Here is a 19,966-nt window from a genome sequence, read left to right as displayed (position 1 = left end):
GATTTAAATCCATTTAGAAATGATGAACAACCAGCCAGCCAACGATCTAACAGAAATTAACAGCTGCCTGTCAAACAAAAATGATAACAAACCGAATTAAATCCTTCACTGCCACACAGGCAAATGACAAATCGCTTAATAGCCGAACTAATTATTATTAAAGTGTCACTCACAGTCACAAGCCTAAATTCGCTTTAACACAGTCCTCTTACATTTACTCTTCAAAGTAGTGATTACAACGTAGCGTTAAATTTGAGGTAGAATTTTTGGCGGTCGACAGAAGCTTTTCACCAAAGCAGATTGTGCATTTTACCGTTATGTTCTTTTCTTTTTCGTTGACAAATTGAAAATAATGTGCGTACTTCCATAAACCAAACGCTGTCCTCTCTGCTATCTTGCCGGGAGTTCAAAAAAAAAAAAAAAAAAAAACCCACACGCACACACACACACAGGGTCAGGCGCAGGGCACAGACGCATCACAGCCATTGACTTTACGATCACAGAGCTTCGGCTCCGCTGATACTGTACATCCGCAGGTGGCACAGTAGACCTAGGACTACTGTCTGACAAAAAGCAGGCTGCAGTCGGGATTTTCCTTTCCTTAAAATAACGGATTACTTTTTTTAAAAAAATAACGAAGTTACTGATTACTTACGCACGAAACTAACACGTTAAGTTACAAATTTCAGGAAAAAAGTAATTAGAGTACTCTAACGCGTTACTTTGTAACGCGTTACCCACATCACTGGAGAAGAGAACCAATCCGAGCCTGACTTATTGAGACGTGAAGCGAAGGTTTTCAGTTTTTAAATGAGCTCCCGGGAAGACGGCATTCGAAGAGGTGATGTCTAAAAAAGCGACAAAATGTCCACAGCTCACTTCACGTTTGACGACGAACAAAACAAAACAACTGTAAAGCACGCGGAGCGCTCATTTGTGGCAAGAACACAACCAATTTGAAAAGACATTTACAGACGAGCCACCCGGACATTTTCTCAAATTTAATTTCACAACGATGTTCTTTTGTTTATTGAGCTAAGCAAAATTGGAATAGTGCAGTGCGTAGATGTTGTAGCATTAAATATTACGAACTGAAAAGTACTGTAAAATAGCCCCTTCTTCAAGTTAGATGAGAGCACAATACTAATACGTAATATCATGATAAATACACTTGATTAATACTAATGTTTAGTATATTTTATAATGTTCTACTTGTTGACAATATCACAATTATTTCTATATTAGTCATGAGAAACATGAATGTTCACATCCTATCATTATACATACAAATCTAGCAATATTGTAGTATTTAAAACATACAATATTGCTAGACAAATGAATACCTTATGAAATCTTGTTAATTTTTTTTATCCACCTTGCTGCCAACTTATTAAATATTTACTTTAAATGTATGCACTTATTGTTCAGCTCAGCTGTAAGCTTTAAGGTCCTGGACCTAACGTTATTTTTCTTTTATTTATGGTCAATTGGCAGCTAGTTATTGTTTACATTATCATGACAGTGTTTGTTGCTGCATAAAAGCTTTTGAATCGAAATAAAGACACAGTTGTGTTGAAATAAAGTTGAAGTAAAGTTGTGTTTTATATATTTTGGTTAAGTTTGTTTCCTATACCAGCTGTAAAAAATTGTCTAGTAAATCTGTTATTGATTTTAGTCTTATTTTAGGCGACTAAAATACCAAGCAATTTTAGTCGACTAAAATAAGACTAAAATTAAAACAAATCAGATGACTAAAACTTGACTAAAACTAAAAAGAATTATAGTCAAAAGACTAAGACTAAAACTAAATTAAAATTTCGTGTCAAAATTAACACTGCTTTTCAGTTCATCTCAATGGACGCACAGCGCACTTGTATTTGATGCTCTCACCGCACGATTCACTGCCGCTTTACTGATAGCGCTGTTTCTCACACATGCAAAGAGAGAGAGAGCGAGAGTCTTACCACGCTGAATCGACACGCTATATGTAAACTATTCTTTGTTGTTTTCTCCTGTCAAAATAATGGAATTCATTTAGAATTATTCATATTCATTTTCGAGCAAGCAGAAGACATACCGGTTTCTACAGTAGTGGGCGGAGCTAATGCGCAAATGGCAATTTCATTGGCTGGCGCTGAATATTACCGTCCCTGTTTTGATTTCAGCAAATCAGTTTGATCGAACGCAGACAACGTGATTAATATTCATGAACCCAGCAGCTCATCAATTCATAGTGCATTGTATATACATTAGTATGATAGTAGAATTAGTAGTAGTTTTATCTTTTAATAATAATGAATATGATCTATTACTATTTTTTTTACAGAAACCCTCAATGACCAAAAATATCTTAAGCATAACCACCAATCTTCAGATCAGTTAAAATGACAAATATGCATTCATTAGGCCTAAAAGTTAATTTTTACATAAAGGCATTTGTGCTAGAAATATTACTATTATTTAGTAAAATGTATGTGATACTGCTACAACTGTTGAAAAAAAATTTAAAACTTCATTTTTTAAAGAAATAAATCACAATATTTCTTCCATGTTTTAATTTTAATAGCAAATCCCATTTATTTACCAAAAATAAAATGTGTTTAAATTTCATAAATTAAAAGACAAATTAAATTTGGGTGAAACTTGTTTACTGTTGGTACCGAGGTATTAATTTGTAATATACCACCATATTTAATTACTCAACATTATGCTGCGCCGCGGCCGTACGAGACTGTTTCAGAGTTGTTTATATTTATGTTTATATTTATTATAATATATATATATATATATATATATATATATATATATATATATATATATATATATATATATATATATATATATATATATATATATATTAGGGCTGTCACAATATTAGATTTTTCATATCCTGGTTATTGTGGCCATAAGAATTCACGATGTCGATATATCGTGATATCTATAGAAACCTTGGGGTGGGGAAGATATCAGTCAAATTATTTTTTACTTTGTTTATTGAGTTTTTCTTTTTCACCCAACGAGCATAATATTGATACTGATAAACTCAGGGCACAAGACTCTGGCTTTCTCCGTCTTTTTTGAAGCTCTTATGAAATAACAAGAGAGAAAAAACCGTCAAGATCAACAGTATGATGAATAAATATTAATGGTAACACTTTCCAATAAGATGCCATTTGTTAACATTAATGTATTAACGAACATGAATGAACAATGAACAATACATTTATTACACAATTTATTAATCTTTGTTAATGTTAATAAAAATCGAAATTATTCAATGTTCATGTTCATAGTACATTAATGTCCACAAACACAACTTGTGATTTTAACAATGCATTAGTAAATGCTGAAATTAATATGAACTAAGATTAATAAATGCTGTGGAAATATTGTTCATTATTATTTATGTTATTTATATATGTTAACTAATGTAATTAACAAATGTTAACAAATGAACCTTATTGAAGAATGACCACAGATGAGGCATTAAGTGCATGGCACTGTGACCATCTTAACATTTTACAGAGTTTAATGTAGCAATGTGGTCGCTCAGTTTTTCAAGATCTGTTTTAATCGTGTAACTGTTCATAGATTTGAACAAAGAAAGAAATGAAGTGTTACTACGCACAGGCCGTATTGATTGCAAATACAAAAATAAGACGAGTAAAGAAAACGCGGTACTTATTAAAATAATCACCCTTTACTTAAGTATATGAACACAGAAAACCGCTGTTAATAGGTTATATAATATTTCCCAGTCTATGACTAGTAAAATAATAACAACTTACTCTGATGAACACAGCTCTCCTCAGAGTAGCTGCGAGTGCTGCGTCGTCTTCTTGTGTGACAGGTGTCAGAGTTAAGGCACGATACTGCCACCTGGGCACTCAACCAGGTACTGTTACCAAGTATTTACATGTGGTGTCATCAAAAGAGAACTGTTCATTTTAAATATTGCAGTAATCACTAATACCGGTATATCCTCATACACTAAATGAACACGATATCGATCGGACTGAATATGCACTGCAGACGCAGTATGTGTGAAACAGGGGTTACAGCCAAAAGAGGAACCCTGTCTGTTGTTTGGAGGTTTTTGGGTTTTCAAAAATCCGACAACAAGCAAACATCCATTTTATGCAAGTGCTGTCACATATACTGCACACTGTAAACACAATCAAAGCTTCAAAAAAGCGCGAAAATCGGGACTTTTAATCCACAAATGACTTAAGCTGTTAACTTTTTTAATGTTGCTCACACTCCCTCTGAGTTAAAACAAACCAATATCCCAGAGTAATTAATGTACTCAAACAGTACACTGACTGAACTGCTGTGAAGAGAGAACTGAAGATGAACACCGAGCCGAGCCAGATAATGAACAAAAGACTTGACCCGTTCTCGAGTCAAGAAAATATCTTAAACTGTGTTCCAAAGATAAACGGAGGTCTCACAGGTTTGGAACGACATGAGGCTAAGTTATTAATGACACAATTTTGATTATTGGGTGAACTAACCCTTTAAATGTTTGCCACAATAAATGCTTTTCATTCATTTTCACTTTTCACTTTAATCGTTTAACTGAGCAGGGCAATTTTTGTTTACCTTTTATATGACTCGAAAGCGCAGACCCTTCCATGAAAAAAAAAAATACAGACTTAGACTTTAGTTCTCGTTTTATCCATAATTTGTCATTTTCAAGCCATCGATTACTGAAGCAGCAACTTCATGTCAAGTTTTTATCTCCCGCTCTGCTCCATCAGGGGGTGCGCATTACTAAAGATCACACTACAGCCACATGTGCAGACTTGAGCGTAGCTGCTTATTTTATGTAAAAAATTAATAAAAACTAACTATTCAGTAGAAAGCAAATTATTATGAAAGGAACTGCATTTTCAAGCACTTTATCCAAAATACAAGTATTTTTCAAACCTTGAAAACACTGCATTAAAATTCAAACATTTTCAAGGATTTCAAGCACCGGTAAGAATTCTGCACTTACCAATTGCTCCTGGTTCTTCATCTGGTCAGCTGCTTGTTTGGCCAGTGCCGCCTTAGCCTCCTCGGCTGCCTGTTTCTCTTTCTCCAGTCTCTCTGCCTCCTCCTTTGCTCTTTTTCGCTCTTGTTCAAGCTCTAGAGCTTTGCGTGTTTGGTCCTCCAGCTCTACACAATCACAGACACACATGGAGTAGAACACATATTGGTTTTATTAATTGGAATGTATTGGAAAGTAGGGGTGGGCGATATCAGCTAAGATTCATATCACAATATTTTACACTGTCCATAGGGCTGTGCGATATGGGGAAATGATCTTATTGCGATTTTTTTTTTTTGTCTAAGTCTAAGTTACTGAATTTCACTGAATTTTTTTTTTATATATACACATAAAGAACTGAATTTCTTTAGTCAATTATTAAAGTATTACATGTTACACTGTATTTGGGATTTTAAGAACAAGTGGAAAATGCCAGGCGTGAGTCAGTGCAGGTTGCGCATGTGCGTCAAGCCTCATCCATACTGGCAGATGCGCTCGTGGAGAGGTGCAGGGCTGCGCGAGAATATAACCGAGCATTACGAAACAGACTGCGTGAGTGCTGCGGGATTCGAGCATTACGAAACAGGCTCATCTGTGACGCATTCAGACACAGGCTGTGTGTGCGGTCTTCTGAATTGGGAATAGTGAACATGCTATAAGAGATGCTCTTGATATGCATTGTGACGCAGCTCTTGTAAATGATCTTTTTTTGTTCGTTGCCTGTCTTTTCAAAGCTTAAGTTACATAACGGTTTTCTTCAGTTTTAATTTCCCTAACGATTTGATCTGACCCCGTAGATGCCATAATCCCACTCTGTGTCTCTCCTTTTTTTTTTTTTTAAATGGTGGCTGTTTACACAGTTGGCTAGAGCAGAGCTGAATGGGGAGAACAGAGGTGCCCTCACTCTATTTGTTAGTAAGACTGTCATGCATATGCTCTGGAATGGAGTAATATCGCATCCACATCGCAGGCTTTTGCGATTAGCAAAATCGCAACTTCTTAAATCTCGACTTGTTATCAGGCGATATCGAAACTATATTGCCATATAAGAAAAAAACTATTATAGGAAAAATATTTTAACTTTATATGACTAGATATGTTCTTTGTGTCAGAGGGCCAGAGACTGTCAGAAATAGAATGGGAAATCAGTTTATGGTCATGGATTTGTTGCGTCGTGCAGCATCCACAACAGAGAACATTACTGGGTTCTATTTGCTTTTGTCAAATTGCACGTATCGTGACCACCCGTCCCACGTAGCGCGTGCGCGCACAGCGTTTGAAGCCCAATTCATGCGTCCCACAAATTGAGACGGTGTCACGCATAATCAATGCTTGCTCAAAAAAAGTTGGTTGCTCATCTATATCTGGAGTCATCAACCCGTCGATCGCGTTTTAATTCGACCTTGGAAGCATTTTAAGTCGATCGCGAAGATTTTTCAAAATCTGAGAAAAAAAGGTGCGAGCCTCCGGTGCGAGTTGGGAGGTGTGAGCCTCCACTGACTGCGCGCGCACCTCCTGAAACAGACGAGACATTTATACTTGACGCAACTGTTTTAGACTGAAAACCAGACCATACAACTGATTTAGACGCGGGTGCCGGTGTGATGAGATGTACTAATATCCGTCTGCTCGGGCATGATTGTTTTAGGCCTGTAGTTGATTGATTAATGAGGTAATAGGCACGGTTCGCTGAAAAAAAAAAAAAAAAAAAAACGTTTCTGTTGATGCATGCGCATTCTGGCTTCCCAAACATTACAAAGACATGAGAAAAAAAAAAAAAAAAAAAACCCTGGACAAATCATTCACTCTTGTTCAACGCGAATTCTGTATATGAGCAGTAATTTATTCTTAAAGTGAATAAATTGTAATGAAAAATAAATTAAATTAGCTAAAGTAAATCGTAAGTGGAAGTGCATTTGTCGATTCTGTCATAAGCATACAGTACATCAGCAATTACACGTTTAGGGGAATAGGGCAACATTAAAATACCATGTAAGGTGGTATGTGCTAGAAATGGGTAAACCACTATCAGTGAGTCTGCCCATGGTGTGGGGGCACCGCCGCGCAAGACAGTGTTCCACATTGTCCCTCAGAAACATACCCCTTGTACCCCCTTGGGCTTATTAGCAGGTGGTCACCCTAGTCTCGTGCAGATGCTTTTAGAAAAGAACCATACATCGTTCATCTATATTTCTACATGACTCCTGCAATACAACTCTTATTCTTCAATGGCACCATCTAGTTGTCTGTTATTGAAACAACCACAACTGATAAAGCGTTTAGGTTTAGTTAGTATGACAACTCCACTAAATGAGGAGAAAGCAATTTAACCTCTGACATCACTTAAGACACAAATAATAACTAACAACCAACAATACAACAAAATAATGGGAAAATATATTGGAAAATAAATAGGATAAAAACTAAAAAAAATAATAATAATTACATCAAGGTTGTCAAAATTTTAATATTTTGGGAAAAACATAATTAGATTTTTTATTACCCCTGTCCAGAAATCTCACGAAAACATAGGAACAGGATGCTGGAGACTGTGTGGCACCAACAATGCTAATCATTATCATATATTCTGGGCCTGCCCAAAATCTGAAACCCTTTAACATGCTTAGAGAATATTTTCCAACTAATATCCCTTTTAATTTCTTACACATGTACCTAGGTCTGGGAACCCCAAATCTGACTTCAACTGCAGATAAGTACCCGTTTAGGATTCTGTTACTGTCAGCCAGAAAGGCACTGACAAGCAAATGGCTTCAACCAGATACTGATGAATGGTGCAACACTATAAACCATATTATATATATATATATATATATATATATATATATATATATATATATATATATATATATATATATATACACACACACACACACACACATATAAAATGGAGAGACTCGCTATGTCCTTAAGATTAGAAAAAGAGAAATTTAGTGAACTATAGTCGAAGTGGATTGCATATATAAGAGCAATAAGAATGGATCTTCTCTGAGGAAGGGGGTGGACAACAGGAGAGAGAGGATTGAAATAAACTGTAGATTGTTTGCCAGTTTGTTTGTAGCTTTGTGTAAATGAATCACAATATAAGACTTTATCCACTTGTACCTTGTGTATATAGTTTTTTATTTTATTTATTTTTACCTTGTTTACATGCAATCACAAAAAGGTCAATATGTATGTGAGGCAATTATAATCTTCTTTTGTTTTTAGACCAAATGTCGCATTTGGAAAAGTGCATAATTAATAAGCATAATTCACCCTTTTTTTGCATCATTATGTGTGTCTTTCGCAGAGAATGTCAGAGAATTTCGCCTCTAATGTAAACTGTGAAATGTGCAAGATCTTTATAATAAGAAAAAGAGTCAAATAAATAAAATAAATAAATAATATTTTGGTACAAATTCAACTGGGCAATATGGCTAGTATAACATGTTTGTTCCACTTTTTAGGTTTGCAAATTAAATTTTTTGAAATCACCCTGTAAAATGCTCAATATGCATTTATACAATTTTCCTGTAATTTTTTATTTTATTTTCTCATTTAGTCAAGTCCATGCAGTGTGAAAAAAAAAAAACCAACAACCTTGGCTTATTATTGTGCAATAACATTTTTGGTATTGTGTAAAAGTCCTGAAGTAAAACCATTTGAGAACTAGTGATGTAAAGTGTTCTACTTCCTGGCATTAGAGGGAGGGATCAACTTGCACAGTGAAGTCCAGATATGTTTGTACCTTTCTGTGCTTTTATCGTCTGTTCCTCAATCTGTCTAAGTCTCTCCATTAACTCATCCTTTTCTCGCTCTATTCTCTCCTTCTCCTTTTCTGCATGTTCTCGTTTCTTCTTCTCATTTTCAAGCTGAGCTCTGGAGACAGGAGAATACAGCAAATATGATTTATGCAGGAAAACTTAAATTACTTTGTCTGATGACTAGAGTTATCACTTTCTAGAAGAAAAACAATACTGCAGATCACTAAGGCTGCAGTAATAGTAATATTAGGAAATATTATTACAATTTATAATTAATGTTTTCTATGTGAATATCTGTTATACCATGATCTTTTAAGTGAACTATCCCTTTAATAACAAAACACATAGGCATAGGAACCAGTGCAACTTTCAGAAATGTAAGTTCATCCAACTTTTTGTGCAATAATTAATTTAAGGACATCTTCATCTGTCATCAAGTTAAACATCTGAAACATTTTAATCAGCAAGCTCCAGTAGGTACAAATGAATAGTCCATAACTTGTATAAACCGTGATTAATCATAATTTAAAAAAAATTCGGTAATCATATTTAATAATAGTAACAATTTAGTAATAATTCTATTTTTTAAAACAGTAAAAATACAATACTGATATTCATGACCATCTCAAAACCATTTTTTAGGCAGAAAACCACAGGGAGACCTTAAAGCTTCCATTTGGTAACAACCATCATACACATTTTTAATAATTACTTATACGAAGTAAACAATGTATAAATTAAAAAATAAAAGATAAAAATGCAAAGAAAAAGTTGATGTAAATTATGACATGTAAAGTGTTCATTGTCACCTCTCTATCTGTTTCTGGTGTTTTTCTTCTCTGGCCTGAGCCTTCATCTGCTGCACCTCAATGGTGTCAGGCTTCCTCCTCCTCATGTACAGCTCATGGTTGCCCATACATAGAGCCAGAATGCGCTTGTTGATTCGCAGTCGTGGTGCATAGAACACAAAGTCCTGCCATCACAATGAAAAAGATGCAGTGAACATGTTCATATTTGACCTCTGCATGCTATGATTGATATGACTGATCACACTGATTGACTGATAATTGTTCTCCAAATGTATAAAAGTTTTGAAAAGTTCATGCCCACAAATTACTTTTTAGTCATAATGGGCAACTCCAACACATTTATCATATTGTATGTTAAATTAATGGATTAAAAAAAATATATATATATATATTATATAGGGATGCACCGAATCCAGGATTCGTATTCGGCCGAATACTAGGCTTTTTGACGGGTTTCGGCCGAACCTTAGGTTTTTTTTCACCGAACCGAACCCTAGGCTTGCGCTACGCTGGTCGACGGCACACGGCCGTTGATTGCGTGAAGGTCTTTATATGAGGAGGAACATGGCCCGACAGTTCGCTCTAAACTAAACTGTTCAGGAATCTTGAGCGGCTGGGACGATTTATACCGTAGCAATACAGAGCCAGCCAGTCACATCGGGTGCTGACGTGGAGATAAAAGTTTTTTCGGTGTACCTTTGATTCCTCTGAGAGAGGATCATCTTCAGTGGTGGAAAACAAACCAGCAGCAAATTCCACTGCTGGCAAAAATGGCAAAAATCCGCCTCTGTGCCCAGTGAAAGACTTTTCAGTACTGCTGGGGACATTAGTTCCCACACTCGCATCGGCTGTCACCTATTAATGTAGAGCGTCTTGTTTTTTTTTTTTTTATTAAACTCTCATTTCATGTGAAAGATTAGAGGTTTTACGTTAATTTAATTATGATTATGAATCTGTGCATCCCTAATATATATATATATATATATATATATATATATATATATATATATATATATATATATATATATATATATATATATATATATATATATAACATGCTTGTGTTTTAAGTGTTGGAATCCTGGTTGAGAGATGATGTAACCTCCTAGAAGCGATGTCACTTGAATATACATTATTTTACAAGGTTTTTTTTTTATGAGTGTAACAGGACTGACATGAAATGTTATATTAAATCTGTATTTGATTATTTCTTAAGGACACAAAGGGCAACGATTTCGAGGACTGACTCCTACACAAATTTTTTACTAGTTTTCACACAATTTACGAATGCGTCAATAATCCTAATAGTTTGCCATTTAGATTTGACATTCTTAGAGACTGAGTTTTGATTGGCTGCTCAGTCATATTAGAAGATTTGTCAGGACATCCAACAAACATGACTCATACCAATTTCCAACTTTTTGGTTAAGGCATTATTGTAGCTTTTTGTTTGCAAACATTACATAAACAAATAAGGCTTAACCAGAATATGGACCTTACTACAAAATGATGTGCATGTAAACATGGTCCAAATTGTGCTTAACTTCTGTAGTTCAAACTGACAGAATAATCATAAATAATAATCAAAATATTTACGGGTGCTTTTTTATCGATGGGCTTGATGACAAACTTCTTATCGTTGAAAGAAATGTTTCGGATCTCACTCCATGGGAACCCAATCTTTGGTGTGAGCCTTAAAGAAAAACAACAAGAGATATGAAGTTTAAAAATGTATGAACATTTTTTTAATATTATAAAAAAAATAATGTCAAAAACAGCCACCAGTGGGCAGCAAAGGAAAACACTTAGTCCATCTGCCTTAAAGACAATAAAATTAGCTGACCTAAGTAATTTTTGTGGAGTTAACTGACATGCACTGACCTGGGCAGGGGCACTATGAGCCCACAACTACATAATCCATTTATGAAATGATCCACACTGTAAACAGGAATCAAGGCTATATTTCTCTTTACCCAGGGGCAAAAGGCCAAAAAAAACCACGTTGTGATTCACCCTGTTCTAATGTTTGCCCTATAAGGTAGGGAATGGATCGGTGCTGAAGCAGGAGGGAAAGGTTAACTCTAATAATACAAAAAATACTCACAAGCTAATGTATTTACCATATGTCATGCATTGTGTTCAGTTATTGCTTGGATGTAAATAAAAGCCTACATTTATAACCTTTTTAGATCTTTCAAGCTTTTGTTTGTCTGAACTTTCAGTGAAGGGAGAAACCTATGAGGATTCATTAATCTATTATTTAGTATATTATAGGTTTGTAACAAAATGAGGGTGAGTAAATAATGACAATTACACATTTTAAATGAATTACCCCTTTAATAAATACTTCCAAAAATGTACTGGACTTAGCAATCAAACGTTTCTGAAACTCCATTTACTATGCTAACATCCTAAACCATAACATGGCCATAGAAATGATGATTTAAACTATAACTCAAACAAACAAGCAAGCAAACAAACAAACAATAAATAAAGCTCAGGTTTCATTTATTAAACCATTAAAAAAAAGTAATAATAAAAAATAAAAAATTGAGAAATAAAACTTATCAAAAGTGACAGTATATACTTCTTATATTGTAGCAAAAAAGTATACTACTATTAAATGCTATTCTTTTAAATCATTAAAGAAACCCTGAATAAAATGAATCATGAATCATGAATTCCATAGAGATAAGAAGCAGCATCTGTTTTTAACATTGATAACTATAAGAAATGTTTAATGAGCAAGAAATCAGCTGAAAATTTAGTTTTGCCTCACAATAGTAAATCACACATTTTAAACTATATTCATAAAAATAAAAAAATAAAAATTGGAAAAATACTTGACAGTATTACCGCTTTTATCTTGTTCTTCGCTTTGATGATAAGAAAAAAACATTTCAAGAACATTTAAAAAAAAAAAAAAAAAAATCTTACAGACCCCAAACCTTAGTACAGTTAAAGTAGTTTATATATAATGTTTATACATGAAATGTGAGACATTTCAGTATAAGACTTACTTGTCTTCATGTTCATAAATGTTGAGACCAAGAGCATCCACTCCCAGCCAGAGCTCCGTTCCCTTCTTATTTTTGATCTCAAAGTAATTCACTCCATACATCTCCAGATCCTGAGCAATCTTCAGATACTCCATCATAGAATCCTCTCTGTAAACATACAATCATGCTAGGAATAGAAATACTTCTTTTAAGTATTGTGAAGTTCACAGTGTAGTTGGAGACTGAAGACACCATTGCCCCAAGTCTGCTCTTGAATTATAATCTATGTGTGTGTGAATGTGCATGTGTTTGTGTGTCAGCCTTACCTTAGCATACCCCTGTGTTCCTCATGCCATGACTGTATTCTGTCCTCCCACTGTTCTTTAGTCAGTTTATGTTGCTCTAAAACTCTACATAATAATATTCACAACACACAACACATGATGAATCAGTCTGGTGTCACTGTAGGGGGTCAGAAAATGTTCTAAATAATCATAATTTTTGTGCAAAATTATATTACACGAACTCCGGAGACCTAAAAATGATGACCTGAAATTCCTGAAGGAAGGGGAAAGTCTGTTTGCATTGGTTTCATTGTATGGGGTTAGATCTGTGTCATGCTTCCAGATAAGTGGATTCTGATCCACAAATTAATATAAAGAGCTTTACAAAAATTAAACAATCAAACCTTGCAATACTGAACAATTTGTATTTGCATCTAAACTGGATGTATTTATTTATGTTATGTTATGAAACCTTTCCTCATCGTTTCCACCTCTGTACTACACTCACACTTACAGTGGATATAAAAAAAATTCTAGAAGTAGTATTGGAGCCAAAACTGAGATACAGTAGGTGGACAACCAAAATGCTGCTGCGTTAACTGCAAGTCAGTCCGTGTTAATTTTTTTATTTTATTTACGAAACTACCGCCTCGTGGCGCAAAGGAACGGGTTTCACACTGACTGTTACTGTAACATTTTGGTTTGTAAATGGTGTGGGTCTCAAAAAATTGCTTGAACGATTTTTAATTTTTTTATTTTTATATACCATATAGTTTAGCAATATCACACAAAGAGTGCTGGTTTTCCTTCATGGAATTACCTATTTTAGGACTGTTTTCATATATAGGGCACACCAGATTATAAGGTGCATAGAATAGAAGATACTGCAGTCAAACGTTTGACTGGATTTGTGTTATGCATCCAGTAGATGGAGCTGTGCTAAAGGCAATGTCAACATTTTGACAGAGCGCCTTGATCCATATATAATTATAATGATTATATGATTATAAGTCGTTTTTTGAGAAAATTAAAGGCTTTTAAGTGTGCCTTATATACAGAAAATACAGTAATGGTGATTTTATACTGCGTTTAAATAAGCAAAGAGTTATAAGTAACTTACAGACACAATAGGCTACTGCCTTTTTTTGTTCTATTTTCCAACGTAAATAGTTCCAAACAAAGTCACAGCAGAACTGCTTTGCCTCTCTAAGCAAAATTGGCACTAAATTGGACAAAAAATGCTCCTGCATAAACAAATTAAATCAATTACGTCTGTTGCTAACAAACTATAAATGAATAGAAAGTGTTAATTTTAGGCGCTTTTATGGTGTTGAGCATTATAACCAATCACGCAGCTTAGGAATGCAACAGCTAATCAGAGGCGCAGATGAGTCGAAAAACTGAAACTCATCAGCTTGAATGTGCGTGCGTTCGCTAATTCTGCAAATTCTCTCATCAAAAACATCAAAGCGCAGATACAATGTAAGGGATTCATTTCGAAGTGTAGACAGCTTCAGTGGTTATAATGATGGTTCTTTTTCTAACTTCGCTCGGTGTTTCACTATGGGAATCGCTTTGGGCGTGACCAACTACGGAAGCTCCTATGCCACCACGTCTGTCTTTGACAGACAGGTCGACCTGAGATCAGGCTCCGCCCCCACCTATATTACTCAGGTCGACCCCTACGAAGTCATTTCTCGCTTTCTTCCCGTGAGGGACTACAAGCTCTCTCAGCAAGTCCGAACTTTTCGCTGATTTCGCTTAACTGTTCAACTGGCGGGCCGTCATTGGAGTACGCTACCGAACGCGACATCAGTGGATTGGATTGGTACTGTGTTGAGTGTCACACCGAATAGTGTCCGCGTCAAGGCGAGCTATTCTGTTCAGATTATCGCGTGTTATCACGACGATAGGATTTTCAGTGGTGTCAAGCCACCATAGGCTTTACGCGTCAGGGCGAGCCGCGAAAAGGGCTAACTACCCTGTGAACCATTAATCGGACTAACGTGTTACGACGAGTCTTCGAATCTCTCTTTCTCTCTCCAGCCGTCATGTCGACAGTCATTACCCCCGCCAAAGGGAATGAGTCGAAGAAGGAACCCGCACCCCGCCCGTGTCCATCATCATGTGGAGCAACCGTCTCGGGCAGGGATCCCCATCCCATGTGCATTGTGTGCATGGGCGCCAAGCACGCTCAAACGTCGCTTGCGGACCCACAAACGTGCGTTCACTGTGCGTCATTGCCGGTTAAAATTTTGGAGAGAAGGCTGAGAGTGGCGGTGGCTAGTCAGCAGGACCCATGTCTGGCTGGAACCATCGCGAAAACTAAGGCTAACGATCATCAGCGAGCTACTACGACGAGCTGGGCTGAGATGATGGAAGCCGAATCCCCGGATATGCCTCCTCTGTTCGATGGCCTTCTCGCACACGAGGATGAGGAGCCGGGAGACGAGGACGCAGAGGGCGATGCTAACTCTGACCTCCTCGACTTGGACATGGACGAAGAGGAGGAGGAAGACAACTCTCTCTTCCCTGTCCAGCAGTCTAGACCTCCTAGCGCGACTGACACTGGCTCGCAGGCAGACAGTAACCTGCACGAGGTATGCAAGCGAGCCGCGGCAAAACTGGGCCTAGCGTGGCCCGCGGCCCAGGATTCAGAGGGAGCAGAGAGGGACCTTTATGACGGGAAAAGACTACCGCCTGCTCTAACCACAACGAGACAACTCCTACCCGCCGTGCCGGCGTGCATGAAGGAGATGTCCCGCCATTGGGGTAGCCCCTTTAAGAGCAAGCTCCCGACCAAGGGATGCTCTAAACTTGAGATCCAAGGAATGGGAGAGCTGGGGCTGGCCGGACCCCCAGCGATAGAGTCTTCAGTGGCCTATCACCTCCATCCATATCGTCGATCTATTTCTGCCTCTTCCCAAATTTCGCTGCCGAACAAGATGGAGCGCCTGACCGCGTCCATCTATCAGAGGATGTATAAGTATGCGGCGCAGTCAGTGTGCTCGCTGAACGCGGTGACTTTACTGTCAGCGTACCAGGCGGAGATTTTGGAGGAGATGGGGCGACAATTAGATACAGGAGTGCCGAACCCAGCTCTCTGGGACGAGATATGTGTGGTAAACGACCTAATTCTCCGCTCTTCTCGTGGCGCGGTTCAGGGCTGTGGCCGTGTTATGGGCTTGGCCGTTTCAGGTGAGAGAGCGTTATGGCTGAACCTGTCTGGTTTAGGCGACGCTCAAAAAGCTGAGGTGATGGACGCTGCGTTCGACCCAACTAAGGGCCTTTTCGGACCAGCTCTCGAGAAAATGAGAGAAACCAGCACCCTCAGGAAACAGGAGGACGAGGCTTTTAACCTCTGTTTACCGCGCAAGCAAACACCGCGACCACCCTCTCAGCCAGCACGGCAAGGTTTTGCAGCAGCCGCTGCGGCGAGAGGAAGGCAGACGGGAGCTAGGAGTGTGAGACCGCCTCCCAGCGGACAGCAAGTGGGCTATCGTCCGAGATCTGATGGCTCCGGACCCGGGGGGAAACATTCATTTGCGGCCGCGAGAAACCGCCCACCCCACCCCGAGGATCGGAAGAAGAAGCGTGCGACCTGACACGCGAATGTTCCCCGTCACTTCTCTCTCCGCCCGCAAAGAGAAAGAGGGGGTCCAGCCCTGTTGTTCTCAGTTCAGTAAGGGCTCCAGCTATAAGCAATCAAGTTCAAAACGTTCTCAAGTGTCACCAAGCACTTACACTGGGTTTTCAAACGCCCATCAGTTCAGGGGAATGTTTAATAAAAAATGCATTATCGCATCCAGGCCACAGGCTGAGGGCGACGTGCTCCCCCAACTCATTAAACACAATAAATGTTTCACTATCGCAGCCAGGCAGTCAGCCGAGGGCGATAGATTGCAAAAAAATCCAAACATTGAGATGTGTATCCCTAGCCTCTCCGCTGGAGGGAGCGCGCGCACCTCCAGAAGGGGTCAGCGCGGAGACGGTAATGACGTCATCAAAACGCGCCGGCGTTGGGGAAGTATACAGGGGACCTCTCTCGGCTCGCATACTCAGTTGGCGCGCATGCGCAGCTCATCCGTGGGTTGTAAACACGATTTCACGGGGATACAGGCTTCAATTTGCCATGAAACCACCCAGATTCAATGGTATAATAGCCTCAGCGGCCGAGGGAGAGTCAGCTCGCGTCCTGACGGCCGAAATAGACTGTCTTTTAGAAAAACGAGCCATCAGAGTAGTGCCAAAGGAAGTGAGCTGTCAGGGCTTTTATTCCCGTTACTTTGTGATCCCAAAGAAGGGGAGCATATCTCTGCGTCCAATTCTAGATCTCCGTGTGTTAAACAAGCACCTACGGAAATATTCATTCAAAATGTTGACACACAAGACACTTTGTCGATCCATCCGCCAGAACGACTGGTTTGTGACGATCGATCTGTCAGACGCGTATTTTCACATAGATATTTACCCGTCTCACAGGAAGTATCTCAGGTTTGCTTTTCGAGGCACTGCTTACGAATTTCAGACAATGCCCTTTGGTCTGTGTCTAGCACCAAGAGTATTCAGCAAATGTGTGGAAGCAGCACTTTTCCCATTGAGAAACAGGGGGATAAGAATACTGTCGTACATAGACGATTATCTGATTTGCGCCTCGTCGAAAGAGCAAGCAATCAAAGACGCAGATATGGTGTTATTGCATCTCAACAGCTTGGGATTCAGAATAAACATGGAAAAGAGCCGCTTAGAGCCAGCTCAGCACGCAGAATATCTGGGGCTCAGTATAAACTCCCTCTCTTATCGAGTCACTCTGACAGAGAGGAGGATCGCGTCATTCACTCAATGTCTCTCCCGTTTTCAGAAGGGGAAAGTTGTCCCGTTCAGACTGTGCCTGCGAATGCTGGGCTTAATGGCTTCAGTGATATCTGTAGTACGACTGGGACTACTAATAATGAGAGACTTTCAGCGCTGGGTCGCGCATCTGCGTCTGTGTTCTCGGCGTCATCTCAACCGACAGGTGAGAGTGACGTATGCGTGCGTCAGAGCGCTCAGACGTTGGAAAAGCCCCGCGACCCTCAGATCGGGGATTCCCCTGGGGGCAGTGTCGTCGAGAGTCACTATGACGACGGACGCATCATTAAAGGGCTGGGGAGCGACTCTAATGGGCAGAACTGTGAACGGCGTTTGGCCCCCTCAGCTAATTCACAAACACATAAATTACTTGGAATTGTTGGCAGTGTTTCTAGCGCTGAAACATTTTCTGAGCTTCATCAGGGGTCAGCATGTTTTAGTGAAAACAGACAATTCCACAGTGGTTGCTTATATCAACCGACAGGGAGGCACACGCTCTCTTCAGCTGCACCAGCTGGCAAAAGAGCTGATTGTGTGGTGCGACATAAGTCTTTTATCCATCAGGGCAACCCATGTTCCAGGGATATTGAACAGGGGGGCAGACTTGTTGTCCAGAGGAAATCCCCTGTACGGAGAGTGGAAGCTTCATCCCCAGGTGGTGAAGCAGATATGGCAGAGATACGGCCAGGCGGTCGTAGATCTCTTCGCCTCGCAGGAAAACGCCCAATGTCCTCTGTACTTCTCTCTGGCAGACGGAAATGCACCATTGGGTGTGGATGCTTTAGCCCACCAATGGCCAAATGTCCTGCTGTATGCATTTCCCCCTCTGAGCCTGATTTCACCCACTCTAGCCAGGGTGAGGGAAATGGGATTGTCGCTGATACTGATAGCCCCACGTTGGCCTTCCAGACCTTGGGTGGCCGAGATTGTTCAACTACTGTCGGGTCAGCCGTGGCCCCTCCCTCCCCGGAGGGACCTCCTGTCACAAGCGGGGGGGGAAATCTACCATCCTCACCCAGACAGGATAGCTCTCTGGGCCTGGCCCGTGAAAGGTGGAATTTAAGTGCAGCAGGTCTGCCCCCATCGGTCATACACACTATACGGAGTGCAAGAGCCTCTTCCACTCGTTCACTGTATAGTAATAAGTGGCGAGTCTTTGATGAATGGTGTGGACGGATTCATATTGTCCCTTTTCAATGTTCAGTGAGGGACATTTTATGTTTCCTGCAGGATCTGCTAGATAAAGGGAAAGCTTTTTCTACAATAAAGGTATACTTAGCGGCTATATCTGCTTGTCATGTGGGTTTTGGTGACAAGACAGCAGGTCAGCACCCTTTAATAAGTCGATTTATGAAGGGGGCACGACGTAAGAGGCCAGGGGCCAGGCGAATGGTCCCATTGTGGGATTTGTCTACAGTCTTAGAGGCCCTTTCTCAACACCCTTTTGAGCCATTGGAAGCTATAGGGTTAAAGTTTCTCTCGCTCAAGACAGCACTACTGTTAGCGCTGGTGTCAGCTAAGAGGGTGAGTGACTTACAGGCACTGTCGGTCAGCCCATCGTGTCTGCAGTTTTCTGCAGGGTTTACAAGGGTTTCCTTTCGCCCTAACCCGGCGTTCGTACCTAAAGTAGTGGATTCGTCATATAGATGTCAAACTACAGATCTTGCAGCTTTTCACCCTCCTCCGTTCTCTTCTCCAGAGGAGGGGAGGTTGAATGCCTTGTGTCCTGTACGAGCACTTCGTGTGTACGTAGAAAGGACAGCAGGTTTCAGGAAAAATGACCAACTGTTCGTGTCATGGGCTACTCCTCACAAGGGGAAGCCATTGTCACGTCAGCGACTGTCCCACTGGATTGTAGAAGCTATTTCCTTAGCATATGCATGCAGAGGTTCCCAACCTCCCGAGGGCTTAAGGGCCCACTCAACTAGGGGCATGGCGACATCATGGGCCTTATTCAGAGGTGTTTCGGTCCAGGAGATCTGTGCTGCAGCAAGCTGGGCCACACCGCACACTTTTGTGCGATTTTATAGACTGAACGTGTCTGAGCCATCCTTAGCTCATGCAGTGTTAGGAGTCAGCACGTCAAGTCCCATATGATTGGTATAGCGTATGTTGCAAGGGAGTGGTCTATATCTCCCATAGTGAAACACCGAGCGAAGTTAGAAAAAGAACGATGGGTTACTTAACGTAATCCCAGGTTCTTTGATAACAGAGTGAGGTGTTTCAC

At 39.6% G+C, this 19,966-nt stretch overlaps 1 protein-coding gene across 1 annotated transcript in view; it reads right to left on the bottom strand.

Annotated features, from left to right (window-relative positions):
* Nucleotides 1-4,478: 4,478 nt before the first annotated feature.
* LOC113092077 (radixin) overlaps nucleotides 4,479-19,966 on the bottom strand; it is an 80,582-nt gene continuing 65,094 nt past the window's right edge. Inside the window, exons 5-10 of the mRNA XM_026257677.1 lie at nucleotides 12,931-13,014; nucleotides 12,626-12,772; nucleotides 11,202-11,298; nucleotides 9,606-9,769; nucleotides 8,781-8,911; nucleotides 4,479-5,160 (exon numbers count right to left, since the gene is read on the bottom strand). Coding sequence (XP_026113462.1) covers nucleotides 4,952-5,160; nucleotides 8,781-8,911; nucleotides 9,606-9,769; nucleotides 11,202-11,298; nucleotides 12,626-12,772; nucleotides 12,931-13,014 — 832 coding nt within the window. The 3' untranslated portion in view covers nucleotides 4,479-4,951. The remainder of the gene's footprint in view (nucleotides 5,161-8,780; nucleotides 8,912-9,605; nucleotides 9,770-11,201; nucleotides 11,299-12,625; nucleotides 12,773-12,930; nucleotides 13,015-19,966) is intronic.

Source organism: Carassius auratus, unplaced genomic scaffold (genome assembly GCF_003368295.1).
Source record: "Carassius auratus strain Wakin unplaced genomic scaffold, ASM336829v1 scaf_tig00214433, whole genome shotgun sequence".
Taxonomy (NCBI): domain Eukaryota; kingdom Metazoa; phylum Chordata; class Actinopteri; order Cypriniformes; family Cyprinidae; genus Carassius; species Carassius auratus.
The sequence above is the reverse complement of the archived record's forward strand: the minus strand, read 5'-3'. Positions and strand labels throughout refer to the sequence as shown.